Source organism: Nerophis ophidion, linkage group LG07 (assembly GCF_033978795.1).
Source record: "Nerophis ophidion isolate RoL-2023_Sa linkage group LG07, RoL_Noph_v1.0, whole genome shotgun sequence".
Lineage (NCBI taxonomy): Eukaryota > Metazoa > Chordata > Actinopteri > Syngnathiformes > Syngnathidae > Nerophis > Nerophis ophidion.
The window spans coordinates 33,647,237-33,668,154 of record NC_084617.1 but is presented as its reverse complement, the minus strand read 5'-3'; the positions used below and the strand labels follow the sequence as shown (position 1 = coordinate 33,668,154).

Sequence of the window (20,918 nt, the reverse complement as noted above, 5' to 3'; positions counted from 1 at the left end):
TGACACCTCTGATGAAGGCTGCAGAAGCAAGGTAGCCCAAACTTGTCAGGTACAAAACTTTACCTTACTAGCCTATAGAAATCAACCATTTATTAATACACATCAGTAGGCTAAATGAACCTCTTCAACATATTATTTCCATCCATCCATCCATTTTCTACTGCTTATTTCATTTACTTATTTTTTTTCATATTCTTTATTTTATATACTTTATTTATTTCATTTTCTATATTTATTTCATATACTTTTTGATATGATTTATTAATTTCATATGCTTTTTCTATTTTATCCATCCATCCAATCCATTTTCTACCGCTTATTCCCTTTTGGGGTCGCGGGGGGCGCTGGCGCTATCTTCATTATTTCAAATACTTTTTAATTTCATATACTTTATTTTATATATTTCATTATTTCATATACTTTAATTATTTCATATACGTTATTTATTTGATATACTTCATTTATTTCATATACTTTTTTATCTTATCATATACTTTTTTATCTTATCATATACTTTATTTATTTCATTTACTTTATTCATGTTATATACTTTATCTATTGGATATCTTTCCATCCATCCATTTCTACCGCTTGTCCCATTATTTTATTTATTTTGCATACGACTGCTGGATGAATACGATAATAAATAAATGAATAAATTGTTTATGAAACCTTTCATTAAAAAAATAGCTCTATTTGTTAACTATCGATCCATGAACCGACATTAGGTTTTAATGAATCGACCCAAATATTGACTGTATCAATATCAGCGGTATCAGTATAGGACTGATACTACCATTTCAGTGGTATCATTATCGGACTGATACTACATTATCAGTGGTGCCGGAATTGGATTGATACAACAATATCAGTGGTTTCAGTATCCTATTAAATACTAAAATATCAGTGGTGTCGGTATCGATTGATCAGTGGAATCAGTATTGGATTGATACTACAATATCAGTGGTACACGTATTGGATTTATACTACAATATCAGTGGAATCAGTATTAGATTGATATCACAATATCAGTGGTACCCATATCGGATTGATACTACAAAAATCAGTCGAATCAGTATCGGAATGATATTAAAATATCAGTGGTATACATATCGGATTGTACTACAACATCAGTGGTACCAGTATCGGCTTGATACTACAATATCAGCGGTTTCAGTATTGGAAAAATACTACAATATCATTGTATTGGTATCAGATTGACACTACAATATCAGTGGTACAAATACTACAATATCAGTGGTATTAGTATCAGATTGATACTACAATATCAGTGGTATCATTTTTGGATCGATACTATAATATCTGTGTTTCATCCATCCATCCATCCATTTTCTACCGCTTATTCCCTTTCGGGGTCGCGGGGGGCTCTGGCGCCTATCTCAGCTACAATCGGGCGGAAGGCGGGGTACAGCCTGGACAACTCGCCACCTCATCGCAGGGCCAACACAGATAGACAGACAACATTCACACTCCCATTCACACCATCCATCCATTTTCTACCGCTTATTCCCTTTCGGGGTCGCGGGGGGCGCTGGCGCCTATCTCAGCTACAATCGGGCGGAAGGCGGGGTACACCCTGGACAAGTCGCCACCTCATCGCAGGGCCAACACAGATAGACAGACAATATTCACACTCACATTTAAACACTAGGGCCAATTTAGTGTTGCCAATCAACCTATCCCCAGGTGCATGTCTTCCCGGAGGGAACCTACGCATTCATGGAGAGAACATGCAAACTCCACACAGAAAGATCCTCAGCCTGGAATTGAACCCAGGACTGCAGGACCTTCGTATTGTGAGGCAGACGCACTAACCCCTCTGCCACCGTGAAGCCCATCTGTGTTTCAGTATTGGATAAATACTACATTATCAGTGGTATTAGTATCGGATTGATACTACAATAACAGTTGAATCGGTATCGATTGATACTGCAGTATCAGTGGTACCCTTATTGGAATGATACTTCAATATCGGTGGTATCCGTATCGTAATGAAACTACAATATCAGTGGTATCCGTTTTGGATTGATAATATTATATCAGTGGTTTCAGTATTGGATAAATACTACAATATCAGTGGTATTAGTATGAGATTGATAGTACAATATCAGTGGTACCGGTATCGGAATGAAACTACAATGTCAGTGGTATCAGTTTTGGAATAATATTACAATAACAGTAGTATCAGTATTGGTATTGTAGTATTGCTTATACAATATCAGTGGTACCAGTATCTGAATGATACTACAATATCAGTGGTAACACTATCGGATTGATACTACAATATCAGTGGTACCACTATCGGATTGATACCACAATATCAGTGGTACCAGTATTAGTAACAGTGGTTACTAATAATACACTTTTTATTGTAAACATTAGTAACAAAGATGACTAATAGTACACCTTTTAGAGTAAATATTAGTAGGAATAATTACTACTTCTACACCTTTTATAGTAAACATTAGTAACAAAGATGACTAATAATAAACCTTTCAAAATACATATTAGTAACAAAGATGACTAATAGACCTACTCAGTGGCCTCGTGATAGATGACTAATAGTACACCTTTTAAAGTGAATATTAGTAAGAATAATTACTAATTCTACACCTTTTATAGTAAACATTAGTAACAAAGATGACTAATAATAAACCTTTCAAAATACATATTAGTAACAAAGATGACTAATAGACCTAATCAGTGGCCTCGTGGTTAGAGTGTCCTCTCTGAGATCGGTAGGTTGTGAGTTCAAATCCCGGCCGAGTTATACCAAAAACTATAAAAATGGGACCCATTACCTCCCTGCTTGGCGCTCAGCATCAAGGGTTAGAATTGGGGGTTAAATCACCAAAACTGATTCCCGGGCGCGGCCGCCGCTGCTGCCCACTGCTCCCCTCACCTCCCAGGGGGTGATCAAGGGTGATGGGTCAAATGCAGTGAATAATTTCGCCACATCTAGTGTGTTTGTGACAATCATTGGCACTTTAACTTTAACTTAATAGTACACCTTTTAGAGTAAATATGAGTAAGAATAATTACTACTAATACACTTTTTAGAGTAAATTTTGGTAACAAAGATGACTAATAATACACCTTTTAGAATAAATATTAGTAACAAAGATGACTAATAGTACACCTTTTAGAATAAATTATAGTAAGAATAATTACTAATAGTACACCTTTTAAAAAGGTTGAAGTGTATTTACAGCGCGTTTGATGTTACGTCATCAAAATATTTTGTTATAATTCCTCATTCCTGTCATTCATTAGAGAACCTTCCCAATTCCGATTTTCCGCCCCGCCCCTGAAGGCAGCAAAAGCTCCGCCCACGTGGCGGGATTGACTTTAATCTGCGGCGCCACTCTGGTGTGGAACCTTCAACACAACGATGGCGTCCCGCAGCGCTTCACCTCAATTTCCTTCTTCTCCACGCTGACTGCCGCGCAGGAATCGAACCCGCGACTCGCAGGCTTTGAGGCGCACGCGCAACAAGTGACCCGAGGAAAAGTGTGTGTGCCGCGATGTCTCTGCTGTGTGTCAGAGGTGAGTCGGCGTAAATTATGACGTCACAAACTGATCACTTTTACATGTTTGCTGGGAAGGAATGTTCTACACCTGTATGTTTGTGAACACCTCAATGTATGAGTACACCTGTATGTATGAGTCAACTTGTATGTTTGTGTACACTAGTGTGTTTGAGTACACCTGTATGATTGTGTACACCTGTATGATTGTGCACATGTGTATATTTGTGTACACCTGTATGATTGTGTACACTTGTATGTTTCATGCACAATGTATTATGCACTAGTTTACCTCTACCTGTTACAGTAAGTACAGTGTGTGAGTGAAGGAGTACTTTACAGTTGTGATCAAAATTATTCAACCCCCACACAATTTTGGGGTTTTAGCAAGTTGGACATTTATTCCGTATTTTGTTTATAGTCATATCAAATAAAGATGCATTAAATAGACAAATGCAACTTGAATTACATCATATTTTGTAACATACCATCAGTGTCATTTCTCTTAATATCTCATTGACAAAATTATTCAACCCCTTGAAGATCATAACTCTTAAGATCAGAATTTGAATAAGGTCTTTTCAATCAGGTGTTGAAAACACCTGTAGATGCGATTAGAACCATAACGAGCAACAATTAAACTGATTTGAAAAAGACTGTGACGCTCAGCTTCTTGTAGATGGTCAATGGTGTATTTGCAACATGGTGAAGTCCAGGGAGTGGTCAAAGAAGTCAAGAGAGGAGGTAATTTCTCTTAATATGAAAGGATATGGATATAAGAAAATAGCAAATACATTACACATTCCAAGAGACACAGTTGGGAGCATAATTCGCAAGCTTAAAGCTAAAAGCACAGTGGAAACACTACCTGGGCGTGGTAGAAAGAGAATGCTGTGTGCAACTGCTGTCCGGTATTTGAAGCGTACAGTGGTGAAAAACCCCCGGGTAACAGCTGAGGAACTACAACAGGACATTGCAGAGGGGGGAACGCAGGTTTCGTCCCAGACAATAAGGCGCGCACTACGAGCTGAAGGCCTCCATGCCAGAACTCCCAGGTGCACCCCACTTCTGATTACCAGGCACAAGTAAAATAGACTCCAGTATGCCAAAAATCATCTGGACAACCCCCAAAGGTTTTGGGAAACTGTTCTATGGAGTGATGAGACAAAACTGGAACTCTTTGGGCCTATGAATCAACGTTATGTCTGGAGGAGAAAAAATTAAGCTTACAAAGAGAAGAACACCTTGCCTACTGTTAAGCATGGTGGGGGGTCAATCATGCTCTGGGGCTGTTTCTCTGCCTCAGGTACCGGGAATCTCCAGCGCGTTCAAGGCATTATGAATTCTATTTCCTACCAGGATATATTAGCTTCAAATGTCATGAAGTCAGTGACAAAGCTGAGGCTTGGGAGACGTTGGACCTTCCAACAGGACAACGATCCCAATTATACCTCCAAATCAACATCAGAGTGGTTGCAGAAGAAGGGCTGGAAGACTCTGGAGTGGCCTTCACAGTCGCCAGACCTAAATCCTATAGAAAACCTGGGGTGGGACTTGAAGAAGGCAGTTGCCATACGCAAGCCCGAGAATATGAATGAACTGGAGGCCTTTGCCCAAGAGGAATAGGCTAAAATACCTGTAGATCGTTGCAAGAAGCTTGTGTCTGGTTATGTATCACGTTTGAAGGATGTAATTACTGCCAAAGGGTGTTCTACTAAGTACTAAAGATGCATGTAACTAGGGGGTTGAATCATTTTGTCAATGAGATATTAAGAAAAATGTCCTTTTTTGGTATTTTGTAAAATACAGTGTTACAATTTAAGTTGCATTTGTCTATTTGACACATCTTTATTTGATATGACTATAAACAAAATACGGAATAATTGTCCAACTTGCTAAAACACCAAAATTGTGTGGGGGTTGAATAATTTGGATCACAACTGTATGTAATACAGTATGACTAAATGAGTATACATGGTACAGTAAATACAGTATGTGACTGAAGGAGTACTATATGTAGTACAGTATGACTGACTAAAGGAACACTGTAGATGGTACATTAAAGGCCTACTGAAATGAGATTTTCTTATTTAAACGGGGATAGCAGCTCCATTCTATGTGTCATACTTGATCATTTCGAGATATTGCCATATTTTTGCTGAAAGGATTTAGTAGAGAACATCGACGATAAAGTTCGCAACTTTTAGTCGCTAATAAAAAAGCATTGCCTGTACCGGAAGTCGCAGATGATGATGTCACCCGTGTGAGGGCTCCTCACGTCCTCACATTGTTTATAATGGGAGCCTCCAACAAAAAGAGCTATTCGGACAGAGAAAACGACAATTTCCCCATTAATTTGAGCGAGGATGAAAGATTCGTGGCTGAGGATATTGATAGCGAAGGACTATAGAAAAATAAAAAATAAATAAAGTTAAAAAAACAAAAAGTGATTGCATTGTGAGCAATTCAGATGTTTTTAGACACATTTACTAGGATACTTCTGGAAGATCCCTTATCTGCTTATTGTTTTAATAGTGTTTTAGTGAGATTTTAAAGATTGTAAATACATATCTCGAGGTCAGATGGCTGCGGTGAACACGCAGTGTCTCAGAGAGAAGCCGAGGAGCCAAGCTCACAGCTGCCTTTTTTGACATGACAGCTGCTGCAGGACGACGAATAATCCATTGATGTCTCCGGTAAGATATATGTCACAATTTCCCCATCCAAAAACCTGCTAGTTGACGTAGAGAAAACCTTTTCGCTTGACCGCTCCTCTTCACAACAAACAAAGAAACACTGGCTGTGTCTCGGTGCTAAAGACATCTGCAATCCACCGCTTTCCACCTACAGCATTGTTTTTATAGTCTCCTTTATTAAATGAACAAATTGCAAAAGATTCAGCAACACAGATGTCCAAAATACTGTGTAATTATGCGGTTAAAGCAGACGACCTTTAGCTGTGTGTGGTGCAGCGCTAATATTTCCTGACAGTTCGTGACGTCACGCGTACGCTTCATCATTCCGCGACGTTTTCACCTAGAAACTTGCGGGAAATTTAAAATTGCAATTTAGTAAACTAAAAAGGCCGTATTGGCATGTGTTGCAATGTTAATATTTCATCATTGATATATAAACTATCTGACTGCGTGGTGGGTAGTAGTGGGTTTCAGTAGGCCTTTAAGTTCTTGTCACGAGATCTTGTCAACCTGTTTAAATTTAAGCGGAATAGACTTTAGAGTCGTCCGTGTGCAGCTTGCAAAGATGTATTATCCATTGAAAACGGGGCATCAAGCCCGCATTTATGTGTAAATATTCTCTGCCTGGACGAGTGCTGGCGGCACTGGGGAGCTGCGGTTCATTATAGAGAAGATTAATTCCGACAGGATCTGTCAGCTCCCCACATGAGACCAGAATATGTCGTAGAGTAGTCAGTGTTCAGCTTGTGTTGCAGTGCGAAAATGAGTCGTGGTGGTGTAAATGTCTGGCAACATGCGCACGAGTGCTGGCGGCACTGGGGAGCTGTGGTTCATTGAAGGGAAGATGAATTCCGCCATGGCCGCCGTTGTTGCCAACCGTCATGGCCGCCAGCCTTCCTTTTGTCATCTTCTTGTGTCAGCGACACCTGTGTCATAGAGTCAAAGATGTGAGGCGCAGCTGGGCACTGGAAGGCAAATACACATTTGTATCCTCGCAGACTCTTCAAAACACACCTTTGACAGCATGACAGCTTAACACCTTGGGCAAGACAACAACTAAGTAATCACAACAACTTTAAAAAACTAATTTGACAACACAAGAAGTTAAAAACACTTGACAATACACCAAGTAAAACCAACACATTTGATAAGGCAAACACTTTGACAAATGTATTTGACAAAGCAACTATTTTATTAAACACCTTTTAACAACACAACAACTTAAACATCCCTGACAACTTTGAAAGCAGCGACTTCTAAGAAGATCTTTCACAACACAATTATTAAAACATTTTTGACATCACAACTTAAAAGAACACCTTTGACCGCAAAACACTTTTGAGCAAAAGCACATTTGACAACACTTTACCCTTAAAACACCCTTGACAGCACAACAATTTCGAAAAACACTATTCACAACACAACAACTTAAAACATTTGACTAAACAACTTCAACATATTTGACAACACAACAACTTTAATATAAACCTTTTGATGACACAGCACATTAAAAACACCTTTGACAGCCCAACGCATTAAAACACCTTTGACAGCACGGTGACTTTCATGAACATCGCATCAACTTAACACAACTTTGACAACACAACAACTTTAATATATACCTTTTGACAACACAAACAATTAAAGCATATTTGACAACACAACAAATTAAAACACATTTGACAGCACAACGCATTGAAACACCTTTGACAGCATGACTTTAATGAACATTGCAGCAACCTAAAACAACACAACATAAAACACATTTGACAACACCACAACTTTAAAATACACAATTAACACAACTTAAAGCAAGTTTGACAACACAATGACTTAAAATACCTTTGACAAAAACACATTTGACAACACTAAAACTTTAGAACACCTTTGACACTTTTGACAACACAACTTAATACACATTTGACAGTACAACCACTTTTAGAAAAACACCTTTGGCAACACGACAACATTTGCAAAAACTCCTTTAAATCACAACAACCTAAACACCTTTGACAACATGACAACTTTGACCAAAAACACCTTTGGCAACACAAAAATTTTGACCAAAAACACCTTTTGACAACTTTGACCAACACCTTTTGACAACACGACAACTTTGACCCAAAATACCTGAGACAACACGACAGTTTTGATGAAAAAACACCTTCGACAACTTTGACCAACACCTTTGACAACACGACAACTTTGACAAATCCACATTTGACAATACAATAACTTGGACATCTTTGACAAAAACGCCTTCGACAACTTTGACAAATACCTTTGACAACACAACAACTTTTTAACAAAAAACGACTTCAACAACTTTGACCAAAAACACCTTGAACAACACAACAACATTTTTGACAAAAAAACGCCTTTGACATCACGACAATTGTGACCAAAAAAGTCTTCGACAACTTTGATAAACACCTTTGACGAAAACACCTTTGACAACATGACAACATTGTCCAAAAACACGACAACTTTGACAAAAAACGCCTTTGACAACTGATAACTTTGACAAAAAAAGTCTTCGACAACTTTGATAAACACCTTTGACGAAAACACCTTTGACAACATGACAAGATTGTCCAAAAACACCTTTGACAACTTGGCAACTTTGACCAAAAACACCTTTGACGACATGACAACTTTGACTAAAAACGCCCTCAACAACTTTGACAAACACTTTTGACAATTTTGACCAGAACACCTTTGACAACACAACAACTTTGACCAAAACACCTTTGACAACCCGACAACTTTGACAAAAATACCTTTTGACAACACAACAACTTTGACCCAAAACACCTTTGACAACTGTGACAAACTCCTTTGACAATACGACAACTTTGACCAAAAACACCTTTGACAATACGACAACTTTGACCAAAAACACCTTTGACAACTTGGCAACTTTGACCAAAAACACCTTTGACGACACGACAACTTTGACTAAAAACGCCCTCAAACACTTTGACAAACACTTTTGACAATTTTGACCAGAACACCTTTGACAACACAACAACTTTGACCAAAACACATTTGACAACACGACAACTTTGACAAAAATACCTTTTGACAACACAACAACTTTGACCCAAACACCTTTGACAACTGTGACAAACTCCTTTGACAACATGACAGCTTTGACCAAAAACCTTTGACAACACACCAACTTTGACCAAAAACACCTTTGACAACATGACAATTTTTACAAAAAACACCTTTGACAACATGACAACTTTGACCAAAAATACCTTTTGACAAACGACAACTTTGACCAAAAAACGCCTTTGACAACTTTGACAAAACGCTTTGACTACGCAACAACTTTGACCAAAAGACCTTTGACAAAACAACAACTTTGCCAAATACTCTTTTGACAACATGACAACTTTGACCAAAAACACCTTTGACAACATGGCAACTTTGACAAACAAAAGGCCTTTGACAACTTCGTCAAAACACCTTTGACAACACGACAACTTTGATCAAAAACACCTTTGACAACATGACAATTTTTACAAAAAACACCTTTGACAACATGACAACTTTGACCAAAAATACCTTTTGACAAACGACAACTTTGACCAAAAAACGCCTTTGACAACTTTGACAAACAGCTTTGACTACGCAACAACTTTGACCAAAAGACCTTTGACAAAACAACAACTTTGCCAAATACTCTTTTGACAACATGACAACTTTGACCAAAAACACCTTTGACAACATGGCAACTTTGACAAAAAAAAGGCCTTTGACAACTTCGTCAAAACACCTTTGACAACACGACAACTTTGAAAAATACACATTTTAAAATACAACAACTTAGACACCTTTGACAACACGACAACTTTGACAAAAGACACCTTTAACAACACAACAACTTTGACAAAAACCCTTTGACTACACGACAACTTTGAACATGTTGCCCTCCATAGGGGTTGTGAGGTCAATTCCCCAAAAGCTAAAGTAGACGTGATCTAAAATGAGCCTTCAAATGTCATCAATATTTTTATTTTGAAATCATCTCTGACATTTCCTGGAAGTCTGCCCACCTTTTCAATTGTGCACTTAACTAACCAATTAGGTAACTAGTTAACTAACTTGGAGAGAAGTGGTTTGGCGCCACTTGTTTGGTTTGCAGGACTGCAGTCTAGTTGTGTGACTCTGACTACTAGTTGTCTAGTTTCCACTCTTGGCCGTGACGCATGTGCACTTTATATACAGAAATACACACACATTCACACACTGATGGAGGGAGCTGCCATACAAGGCGCTAACCAACACCCATCAGGAGCAAGGGTGAAGTGTCTTGCTCAAGGACACAACGGATGTGACGAGGTTGGTACTATGTGGTGATTGAATCAGGGACCCTCGGGTTGCGCACGGCTTTGAGCGCTCATTTAATGACAAAGAAGGGGGAGTGGTACACAGCGGACCCCGTTGCTCATTGAGAAGAGCAACCCTTCCCCTTCGAAGAGTCACCGCCTCGGTCTGCATGCTTTATAATTTACCTTCTGCTGCACGACACAGTGCGGAGGAGCGACACTTTGCTACGCTATGTGCACGTGGGAGTGTGCACATGGGCGTGTGCACGTGGGTGGCAAAGTGGTTCCAGGTAACCAATGTATAAAAAAGAAAAATGTTTTCTTTCTGGAGGCAAAGAGATGCAATCAGAGCGTGTGGAAAATATCGCAAGTGGAAAAACCTGAAGAACTGCATCCTTGATCCTTCATCTTCTTGGTACTTTGTGCTCAGAGGGTCTGCTTGACACCCCTGAGACCTGCTTGTGACAACCCTGAGACCTGCTTGACACCCCTTACACCTAGTTGAGACCCCTTAGACCTCCTTGAGACCCCTGAGACCTGCTTGTGACACCCCTGAGACCTGGTTGACACCCCTTTCACCTAGTTGAGACCCCTTATGCCTAGTTGAGAGCCCTTAGACCTCCTTGATACCCCTGTGACCTGCTTGACACCCCTTTCACCTAGTTGAGACCCCTTTCACCTAGTTGAGACCCCTTTCACCTAGTTGAGACCCCTTACACCTGCTTGAGACCCGTTAGACCTGCTTGAGACCCCTTTCACCTAGTTGAGACCCCTTTCACCTAGTTGAGACACCTTACACCTAGTTGAGAGCCCTGAGACCTGCTTGTGACACCGTAGACCTGCTTGTATCAATCTCAGGGAAATTTCCGAGAGATTTAGGGAGCTAATGAGGAAGTCAGTCACGTGATCAATGACGTAGATGAGGAACTTTCTTAAATAGTCCGTCTGTGTAGGAGCTTTTAATAATATCATTCGTATTTGCTTCATATTCAGGTGACCACATCTCCCGTCCAAAGGGCAAAACCTAGTAACTAACTTCAAACTGATTTTGAGAAAACAAAGGAAAACCAATCTATCTTGATGCTGTCTTACAAAGATCTAAAATGTCATCAAACGTATAGATGTTTTCTTGAGCTTTAGTTTTCTTGCCGATTGAGCCATGGATTGAATCTGCTCTCATGAACGTGTGCCCTTTCTCCAGATATTTTATCACAATCTCGGGTGGGCCCCATTCTGCGTTTGCACATTGGGCAAGAGCCGTGTACAGCGTCCAGTTTTTATTTTGACCTCCACAGTCATCTGCCCAAAAGAGTATGCAAGGGGAAGAATGAAGAACAATACATTTAATGAAGGTGCTTGCAACGTCCTGGGCCAATCTTCCAAATATCCCCTCGTGCCATAATATCACATAATCAGGTTGACCGTTGGCCCCCATTCGTGCAAATGTCTCATTAAAGACAATAAGGCGACTGACAAAGAAGCTTCGATTGGTCCCTTGAGATACTAGGTTTTTTTGTTGTATCTACACGGTTATGTGGTAGTTGCTAGGTCCTGCCATGCGCGTAACAGCTTACTTACGGAACAAATTACAATATCACATACACTAATGTAAAGCATATCACCTAGGAACTCCAAAATTATTATCAGCTCAGTTTTGACCAACATTGAGTTACTGGGTTTTGCCTTTGGACGGGAGACATGTACATAGTGGATTGTTGGTGTTTTTAGAGAGTATAATGAATCAATTGTGAGATATTTATTTACTATTTAAAATGCATAAATAAATAAAAACGTGTGTTCTTGTTTTGTGAATGTCTTTATTTGCAGTATGACTGCTCTAATAATATGGTCAGAATGCAGAAGTGTTACTTTAGTGACGTCGAGGCTAGGGAAATTACCCAAGGTGTTCGGAGCAGAATGTTCAAAATGTGAATATGTGACAACATGAATGTGTGTCATGTTGTGATGTTTAAAGAGTAATTTCGCATAAAAGTTGCATATAAAGTCCATTTAGTTTTACTTTCTACTCATGATTTAATATTATATATTCACTTATAGCTGCTAGCTTAGAAATTAGCATTCAACTAGAATAGAATAGAATAGAAAGTACTTTATTGATCCCTGGGGGAAATTCAGCACCACAGTTCGCTCACAATAAACAATAATAATAATAAATAATATATGACATATATTATATATATAATGTAAATATATTCTACATTTAAGCGCAGTCAAGAAGAAACATATGCTTTATACAATCTGATGGCTGTCGGTATGAAGGACCTCCGTGCTCATTCTCTCCGCAAGGTGCGAGTGTAGTGGGTGTGAGGTGTTGTCCATAATGGCTAGGAGTTTTGCTAGACTTCTCCTCTCTGACACCACTGCCAGAGAGTCCAGCTCCATTCCCACCACATTACTGGCCTTCTCTACCAACTTGTCCAGTCTGTTTGCATCCTTCACTCTCAGCCCGCTGCCCCAGCCAACCACGGCGTACAAGAAGGCACCCGCCACCACCGACTCGTAGAACATCTTCAACATCTTTGTACAGACGTTGAAGGATCCTTGCCTCCTGAGGAAGTACTACTACTTTTAAGACGTGTCATACTTGTTGCATCGTCACTCAGGTGTTATGTGGAATGTGACCCCACCTGCTTGAGGGTGCTCATGTAAGAGCAGGAAGTATCAGGTATGGATAGGAACTGACAGGTAAGGACAGGAAGAGACAGGTGTGTACAGGAAGAGACAGATGAGGACAGCCCGTGTGTACAGGAAAGGACAAATGTGTACAGAAAGAGACAGTTGAGGACAAGAAGTGACAGGTGAGGACAAAGGGTGAAGACAGGAAGAGACAGGTGGGGACAGGAAGTGACGGGCGAAGACAACAGGTGAAACAGGAAGTGTCAGGACAGGAAGTGACAGTTGTAAACAGGAAGTCATAGTTGTGTACAGGAAATCACAGGGGAGGACAGGAAGTTACAGTTGTGTACAGGAAGTGAGGATGCAGCAGGAGAATGACTGACTAAATGCGGAAGTGAAGTTTCATGGCGGCAGGAGTCTGGTGAAGGGTTAATTTTCTGAGAGAGAGAGAGAGAGAGAGAGTGTGTGTATGTGTGTGTGTGTGTGTGTGTGTGCTGTGAGGACACCACCTAGCCTGCCAACATGATACTACTTCCTATTTCGCTTCCTGTGAGTAGAAGTGCGATACAGGCAGTCGTACAGAGTGTTTACTTGTGTGTGTGTGTGATGTATGTGATACAAGCAGTGTTTACTATTGTGTGATGTCCTATGCGATACAAGTAAATGGTAAATGAGTTGTACTTGTATAGCGCTTTTCTACCTTCAAGGTACTCAAAGCGCTTTGACACTACTTCCACATTCACCCATTCACACACACATTCACACATGGAGGGAGCTGCCATGCAAGGCGCTAACCAGCACCCATAAGGAGCAAGGGTGAAGTGTCTTGCTCAAGGACACAACAGACGTGACGAGGTTGGTACTAGGTGGGGATTGAACCAGGGGCCCTCGGGTTGCGCACGGCCACTTTACCACTGTGCCACGCCGTCCCAGTGGGAAAATGTAGGACAAGCAGTCCTACAGAGTGTTTACTTGTGTGTGGTATCATGTGCGATACAAACAGTCCTGCAGAGTGTTTACTTGTGTGTGATATCATGGTCGATACAAACAGTCCTGCAGCGTGTTTATTTGTGTGTGATATCATGTTTGTGTGATATCATGTGCGATACAAGCAAGAGTCCTGCATAGTGTTTACATCTGTCTTTGACTCATTTTACTTCATCACACATTGTCTAACATTCACACCACTAAATAATACATGATGTAGGATTCCTGCTGATACCGTATCGGCTCAATATCGGTATTGGCCAATACTGCATACTCAAATACTGGTATCGGAAGTTGAGACAACCTTAGAAAAGAATCAGAGGGATACAGATCAGATATATAAATATGATTAATTGTAATGATGTTCAAAGACTATTTTGACAATTGAAATCATAATAATAACATTTAGTAATCAATAATTATCATAATTCTATAATGAAAATAACATTTAGTAATTTAATTACCATCATAATCCTATATTTATTATTTAGTAACCAATAATTATCTTCATAATCCTACAATCGAAATAACATTTAGTAATCAGTAATTATCATCATAATCCTGTAATCAAAATAAAATTTACTAATAAATAATTATCATCTTAATCCTATAATCATAATAACATTTAGTAATCAATTATCATCTTAATTCTTTAGTAAGAAAATTGAAGTCATTAGAAAGGAGATTAAAGACAATGCGTCCCAGCCACAACTGGGTTCTATTAACACAGATACGATTGTATATACGGCGGATACTGCCCTCCAAAATAGTTTCTCTTGTTTTGAGGAAATAACATTAGAGGAATTGTTACGTGTAAATGGAATAAAACAAACAACATGTTTACTTGACCCACTTCCTGGTAAACTGATCAAGGAGCTCTTTGTATTATTAGGTCCATCAGTGCTAAATATTATAAACTTATCACTTTCCTCGGGCACTGTTCCCCTAGCATTCAAAAAAGCGGTTATTCATCCTCTTCTTAAAAGACCTAACCTCGATCCTGACCTCATGGTAACCTACCGACCGGTGTCTCACCTTCCCTTTATTTCAAAAATCCTCGAAAAATTATTGCGGAGCAGTTAAATGAACACTTAGCGTCTAACAATCTATGTGAAACCTTTCAATCCGGTTTCAGGGCAAATCACTCCACGGAGACAGCCCTCGCAAAAATGACTAATGATCTATTGCTAACGATGGATTCTGATGCGTCATCTATGTTGCTGCTCCTCGATCTTAGCGCTGCTTTCGATACCGTCGATCATAATATTTTATTAGAACGTATCAAAACACGAATTGGTATGTCAGACTTAGCCCTGTCTTGGTTTAACTCTTATCTTACTGATAGGATGCAGTGCGTCTCCCATAACAATGTGACCTCGGACTACGTTAAGGTAACGTGTGGAGTTCCCCAGGGTTCGGTACTTGGCCCTGCACTCTTCAGCATATACATGCTGCCGCTAGGTGACATCATACGCAAATACGGTATTAGCTTTCACTGTTATGCTGCTGACACCCAACTCTACATGCACCTAAAGCTGATCAACACGCCGGATTGTAGTCAGCTGGAGGCGTGTCTTAATGAAATTAAACAATGGATGTCCGCTAACTTTTTGAAACTCAACGCCAAAAAAACGGAAATGCTGATTATCGGTCCTGCTAGACACCGACCTCTATTTAATGATGCAACTCTAACATTTGACAACGCGATACGGTAAAGAATCTGGGTATTATCTTCGACCCAACTCTCTCCTTTGAGGCACACATTAAAAGCGTTACTAAAACGGCCTTTTTTCATCTCCGTAATATCGCTAAAATTCGCTCCATTCTGTCCACTGAAGACGCTGAGATCATTATCCATGCGTTTGTTACGTCTCGTCTCGATTACTGTAACGTATTATTTTCGGGTCTCCCCATGTCTAGCATTAAAAGATTACAGTTGGTACAAAATGCGGCTGCTAGACTTTTGACAAGAACAAGAAAGTTTGATCACATTACGCCTGTACTGGCTCACCTGCACTGGCTTCCTGTGCACTTAAGATGTGACTTTAAGGTTTTACTACTTGCGTATAAAATACTACACGGTCTAGCTCCATCCTATCTTGCCGATTGTATTGTACCATATGTCCCGGCAAGAAATCTGCGTTCAAAGGACTCCGGCTTATTAGTGATTCCCAAAGCCCCAAAAAAAGTCTGTGGGCTATAGAGCATTTTCATTTCGGGCTCCAGTACTCTGGAATGCCCTCCCGGTAAAAGTTCGAGATGCCACCTCATTTGTATACTCTAGCCTTTAAATAGACTCCCTTTTTCGACCAATTGATCTGCCGTTTCTTTTCTTTTTCTCCTATGTCCCACTCTCCCTTGTGGAGGGGTTCCGGTCCGATCCGGTGGCCATGTACTGCTCGCCTGTGTATCGGCTGGGGACATCTCTTCTCTGCTGATCCGCCTCCGCTTGGGATGTTTTCCTGCTGGCTCCGCTGTGAACGGGACTCTCGCTGCTGTGTTGGATCCGCTTTGGACTGGACTCTTGCGACTGTGTTGGATCCATTATGGATTGAACTTTCACAGTATCATGTTAGACCCGCTCAACATCCATTGCTTTCCTCCTCTCCAAGGTTCTCAAAGTCATCATTGTCACCGACGTCCCACTGGGTGTGAGTTTTCCTTGCCCTTATGTGGGCCTACCGAGGATGTCGTAGTGGTTTGTGCAGCCCTTTGAGACACTAGTGATTTAGGGCTATATAAGTAAACATTGATTGATTGATTGATGATTCTATAACCATAACATTTATTAATCAATAATTATATTTATCCTATAATGATAATCATAACATTGTCACGCCTATGGATCATGTTTTGTTTTGGTTATGTTCGGTTTAGTTTTTTGGACACTTGTTTCCTGTTTTGCACTTCCTGGTTAGTTTTTGTTACAAACCAGGAAACTCATTCGTTTCAGCTGTCATGTCACGCACCTGTTCAATCACTGATTATGTCATTGCTATTCAAGCCATTCTGTTTCTGCTCTTCGTGCTAGCAACTTTATGTACCTACATAACTCCGTATTCCTCAACACCTTCATGCCAAGCCATGCTATTTTCCTCATGCTCTTGTCAAGTAAATTTTTGGTTTTGTTATGTTTCAGTTGTTTAGGTTGGTTTTTGTATATAGTCATGCCATTGTGCTGTTTTTGTTTTGAGTAGTCAAGTTTGTTCTCTGCCATTGTGCGCGCCTTTTGTTTGCCTTTTTGTAGTTTTGTTAGAGAATAAATAAAAATGTACCTTCACTCAAGCCTGGCTCGTGCCGATCATCCTTTGTGTTGCAAAAACAAAATATCCCATAGTCCAAGTCGTGACAAACATATAGTAATCAATAGTTATCATCTTAATTCTATAATAATAATCATAACATTTAGTAATCAATAATTATCATCATAATCCTGAAATCAAAATAACATTTAGTTATCAATTATCATCATAATCCTATAATCAAAATAAAATTGACTAATCAATAATTATCATATTAATCCTATAATCATAAGATTTAGTAATCAAGAATTATTTTCATAATTCTATCATCAGGATCATAACTAGGGATGATACTCGAAACCGGTTTTCCCGGTTGTTCGATAAGAAAGGAACCGAGTCCTGGGACTCGAACCCCTTTTTGATAACCGGTACCCGTTATCGAGACCACTATAGTAAAGAAAAAGAGTTGGTTCTTTATTTGAATCCGTCCCGACCATAAATGCTCCGTGAGACATCACAAGAAACGACGTCACGTAGCTCAGTCATTAGGCGCAGATAGCGAAAGCAGGAAAACAACGGACGGGAAAAAGCGCTCCAAGGTGTAATAAAGTTCTAAACAAAAGACATAATCCAATGAATAACTTTACTGAGAGATTTGAGCAGGGTACAAACACATGACCAACACTTTTACGACCAACCGGAAACATAGCAACCAGGCTAGCAACGCACCTCCTTTACGGCAGCTGTCGCAACGTTCTTAAAGCAAACCGCAGCACATACATGTATATACAACATGTCCCCCTTTTTTAACTTTTGTTTTTCTTTCCTTGTAAACAAAGCAAAATCACTCTGTATATGTGTTATCAGTCTAATTATAAATAATGCAGACGAGGCATGTTGGCTGAGTTCTTGACGTTTACTGCCGGGTGACGACATGCAACAACACTTTTTGGGGCTGCTGCGCATGCTCGTCACTCCCGTTGCATGCTGGGTAGTGTAGTCGTTATATTCCGTAGCTCATAAAGAAATAATGTTAACTCAATAAACTGCATTTCTTTTTTTAGCCTTAACTTTTCATATTTTAGCTCTGTAACCACATTTGCAAAAAACTTTTCTCTTCATAGAATATTCTTTCAATGAAGAAATAAAGTGCAAAAATGTCAAAACATCATAACAAACAGTTATGTCAAATAGTAGCAGAAGTGCACTTTTTGGAGAGCTGTATTATTTTCAGTTTTGTGCCCAAAGGACTGATTTTATTTAACACTATATTATTATTTATACACCTATACTGATCACAGAGGCAGGTTGTTTTTGTGTTACTGTATATATTTGTTTTTCTGAAAAATCCCACTTAATATACTTTGGGTAGCAACAGTCAATATTTATTTATTATATTTTATTTTTTTAGGGGAGTAACAGTCAATATTTATTAGATTTTATTTTTTTCTTATATAATAAACGTGAGCTTTTGTTGAACCAAATATTGTTTTTTTTTTCATGTACAACAACCTATCTGGACTCGATAAGAGAATCGATAAAGAACCAGTTCGATAAGAGGATTTGATAATAGGCTCGAACTCGATAATTTCTTGTCAAACATCATCACTAATCATAACATTTAGTAATCAATAATTATCATCATAATCCTATAATTATAATAATCTTTAGTAATCAATAACATCTTAATCTTATAATCATAATAACATTTAGTAAACAATAATTATCTTAATCCTATAATCATAATAATAACATTTAGTAACCAAAATCATAATTTTAATTCTATAATCATAACATTTAGTAATCAATAATTATAATCATAATCCTATAATCACAATAATATTTAGTTATCAATACTTATAATCATAATCCTATAATCAAAATAATATTTAGTAATCAATAATTATCATCTATAATTAATAATTATCATCATAATATAATCATAATATTAACATTTAGTAATCAATAAATACAAATGGTCTTCCTGTGAGCTGGAACATTGCGTGTCCAGGCTGGGAAGAAGCAGTTTCAAAAGCAGTTTCAAGGAGATGGCCTAAAAAGACATTTTTAAAAATGTCATTGATCCTTGAAAATTATCAATCGGGATGAATTAGAGACCCCTTATCCAGAAGCCAGTAAACACGCTAGCGGGTCTACCTGGTTGATCCTGCCAGTAGCATATGCTTGTCTCAAAGATTAACCCATGCAAGTGCAAATGCAAACGAGTTTGACACGGATGTTTCCGGTTGGTCGTAAAAGTGTTGGTCATGTGTTTGTACCCTGCTCAAATCTCTCAGTAAAGTTATTCATTGGATTATGTCTTTTGTTTAGAACTTTATTACACCTTGGAGCGCTTTTTCCCGTCCGTTGTTTTCCTGCTTTCGCTATCTGCGCCTAATGACTGAGCTACGTGACGTCGTTTCTTGTGATGTCTCACGGAGCATTTATGGTCGGGACGGATAATAATAATACACCATGTAGAGAAGATGACATTATCATATAATAATATTAATAATAACCAATGTAGAGAAGATGGCATCATAACATAATACAGCATGTAGAAAAGATGACATCATCATATAATAATAATACACCACGTAGGGAAGATGACATCATCATATAGTAATAATACACCATGTAGAAGTCATCACACACAGATGATTTATTCTGACATGTGATGGTGGTCCACTCAAAGGTAGACGGTGACCCTTTCTTTGGGTGTGGATCATTTGGGGGAAGTCTGGTGTGTGTTCGTGTGCGTGTGTGTGTGTGTAAGTGTGTGTGTTTGTGTTCAAGTGCGTGTGTGTGTTTGTGTCACAATGCAGCCTGCTGCCCTGCAGAGCAGATTAAGGACCAGCATCAGATTAGTAAAGCAAGTCACGTCACACACTTGCTGACTGGCTGTAATCCCACTGTGACCCACTGCAGCACTGACATTTGACCCCTGGGGGCTGCCATACTGAGCGTTTGTTGCCATTCGCTCTGATTGTGAGGTGTGCACCTGAATGCATCACTGCATCTGCAGCGGCAGTTTACTCACCTTGTTGAAGCAGGAAGTGTCCCTAAACTTTTGAGCTGCTGGGTGTGAAGATGAATGACCTTTCAAACTTCTGGTCTCACGTCCACAGCGGCGTCGTCTTCACCCTCAGACGTCAGACATGCACTTTGATGTCTGAAAGCATTTCAACTTTTTGGGCTTTTATTGTGAAATATCACCTTTTGATAATTCACTTCATTCACACATGCAACACATTTCCATCTCCAAAGAGAAGTGTGTATAAGACGACAATATGTTGAAATCCTGGTGTATAAGACGACAATATGATCAAATCCAGGTGTATGAGACGACAATTTGTTCACATCCAGGTTTATAAGACAACAATATGTTCAAATCCAGGTGTATAAGACGACAATATGTTGAAATCCAGGTGTATTAGACGGCAATATGTTCAAAGCCCGGTGTATAAGACG

General features: G+C 39.2%; 1 protein-coding gene across 14 annotated transcripts in view; it reads left to right on the top strand.

The window, feature by feature from the left end:
- The first annotated feature begins 3,347 nt into the window (after positions 1–3,347).
- The window catches only part of LOC133556278 (uncharacterized), a 283,472-nt gene continuing 265,901 nt past the window's right edge, over positions 3,348–20,918 (top strand). For 12 of the 14 annotated variants that reach the window (XM_061906041.1, XM_061906051.1, XM_061906038.1 and 9 more), the window contains exon 1: positions 3,351–3,567. In XM_061906041.1, the coding sequence (XP_061762025.1) occupies positions 3,546–3,567 (22 nt within the window). In that variant the 5' untranslated portion in view covers positions 3,351–3,545. Of the gene's footprint in view, positions 3,568–20,918 lie in introns of all 14 variants that reach the window. The other 2 variants (XM_061906049.1, XM_061906050.1) reach the window with 1 other exon arrangement.